Source organism: Dichomitus squalens (genome assembly GCF_000275845.1).
Source record: "Dichomitus squalens LYAD-421 SS1 unplaced genomic scaffold DICSQscaffold_212, whole genome shotgun sequence".
NCBI classification, from domain to species: Eukaryota; Fungi; Basidiomycota; class Agaricomycetes; order Polyporales; family Polyporaceae; genus Dichomitus; species Dichomitus squalens.
In genome coordinates this window covers 1,678-3,513 of record NW_006767094.1, presented here as the reverse complement: position 1 = coordinate 3,513, position 1,836 = coordinate 1,678, and the positions used below count along the sequence as shown (strand labels likewise).

Below are 1,836 nucleotides of genomic sequence, written 5' to 3'. Positions count from 1 at the left end.
TAGATACCCGAGCCCGCTTACCGTGTCGAGGAATCTGTGCAAAACTGACAATTCTCGCTTCGTGCCCCCCTTCGTGTCAGCCCGCAAAGTGCCCCCCTTAATCCAGCGCGAATACCATTGATGTTTCACCACACCTGCATGCCGTTTGGTTAGCCAGAAGGCCCTCGAAGATCATGCAACACGTCACTTACCCAACAAGAGATTGTGCATCGGATCTACAACTGTCATAGCCACACAGTCGTAGTAGGGAAGCCGCATGAGCTCCGACCACCGCGACCCATACTGCTTGAAATAGTCGTCACGATCTTTCTTGTCTTCGAGCGACTGCCATGCTCGCGCACGAGCCACGTGAACCTCGGCGCTTCTCGGCGGACATCCTAACGAAATATCAGTTAGATGGAGTCGTTGCAGGTGCGCTTGGTCATAAAGATAGTTGAAGCGGACTGGGAAACAAGCGAGAAGATAGGGACAGAGAGGGAGGCAGAAGCTGTGAGTGCTAGCAAGGCAGCCTAGCCGACTGGTATCACTACGAGAGCAAGCATGTACTTACCTCCCTGGAGACACTCGTCCGAATACAAGTTGTCAGAGTCGACGTCTCCCTGAGTGCATGGCGCGTTGTTATGGCTTTTGTCTGCAAAGCCAGCTGCCTTGCACATCGTGGGATGATCGGCACATGTGCAGACCACAGCGACCCGCATCCGTCGGCCTAAAAATAATGTCAGCGGAAAGTGTTGAATCTCGTGTGCACGGCTTGACATACCCTCTCTGCGCGACTCAGTGGGGGCAAATATTCCTAGGTAGAAGAGGACAAGAAGGTCATCCACAATGAGCGCGAGCCAATGCTGTAACTCCTCAGCATCAGGCTCCTTGGGTCCATCAGTCATAGCACTGAGGATCAAGTTCTCGACACGATAGCTATGGCCAACTGTTAGAGTATCCCGAGTGTTGTCCTCAAAAATTGACGCACCGTAGTACAGGCGGTAGGTTAGGAATAGAGAATGATATGGCACCCGATGAATACGATGCACTGAAAGCGCTCGAAGAGGCTGAAAACCTGTGGGGGAAGTGATCACAATCGTATGGAGACGACGACCAAGCCTAGCATCTGCGATCTCGATCACTCTGGTGACAGACTCACCAATCTACATGGAGAATCACTCCTATGCGAAGCTCGTCTGCTCCTTGGGGCCCGAAGAACGGCTGGTCATCGGCCCCCTGGAGACATTTCCACCGACGACCATCCTGGATGGAGCGGAACACGCCAGGAGGCGGCGGAGGCCTGTAGCGCCACGCATCCAGTTCCCTCTCGATGCCCGGGTGACGCAACAAGTACACGAGAGCGGCAGAGAGGAGACGAAATGGCGTCACAGCCTTGGGTATAGGTGTTGGGGGGGGACGTCCAAGGAGACGCAATAAGACGTTGCGGGGCCCCTGGCTGAAGAGGGGGATATCGCATTCAGGGCATTTGATGTGGCGGTTCACGAGCTCCGGTTTGAAGAGACGTCGACACTGGGGACATTCGATGAGGACATGAAACCTGTCAGTGAGATCGAGGCGCTTGAGTGCAGTTGTAAGCGTCGTAGGCATAGGATCGGCGGTATCGATGAGCTTGAGAGCAAGGAAGATGCAACGAAGCGTCGAAAGGGTGAGGTTGCAAGCACGAAAGGTGACATGATGGTGGGTGTGCAAGAATACGACCAGGAGGAGAATAGAGCGGATGTACCACACGTTGTGGGCTGAAGTATACACCTCGGAGGCAGGAAGAGGAGGGGGGATACTAGGGAGCTCGCACGCTCGTGCGAACAGCGGGTGCACAGGCTCAGAGACACCAGGACA

At 54.6% G+C, this 1,836-nt stretch overlaps 1 protein-coding gene across 1 annotated transcript; it reads right to left on the bottom strand.

The window, feature by feature from the left end:
• Nucleotides 1-27: 27 nt before the first annotated feature.
• On the bottom strand, nucleotides 28-1,587 carry DICSQDRAFT_73792 (uncharacterized protein; the record flags this gene model as incomplete). Its single annotated transcript, XM_007371723.1, has 6 exons — nucleotides 28-134; nucleotides 192-377; nucleotides 551-706; nucleotides 761-915; nucleotides 968-1,054; nucleotides 1,139-1,587. Coding segments are annotated over 6 exons (1,140 nt in total), but the record flags the coding sequence as incomplete, so codon positions are not given.
• Nucleotides 1,588-1,836: the final 249 nt, after the last annotated feature.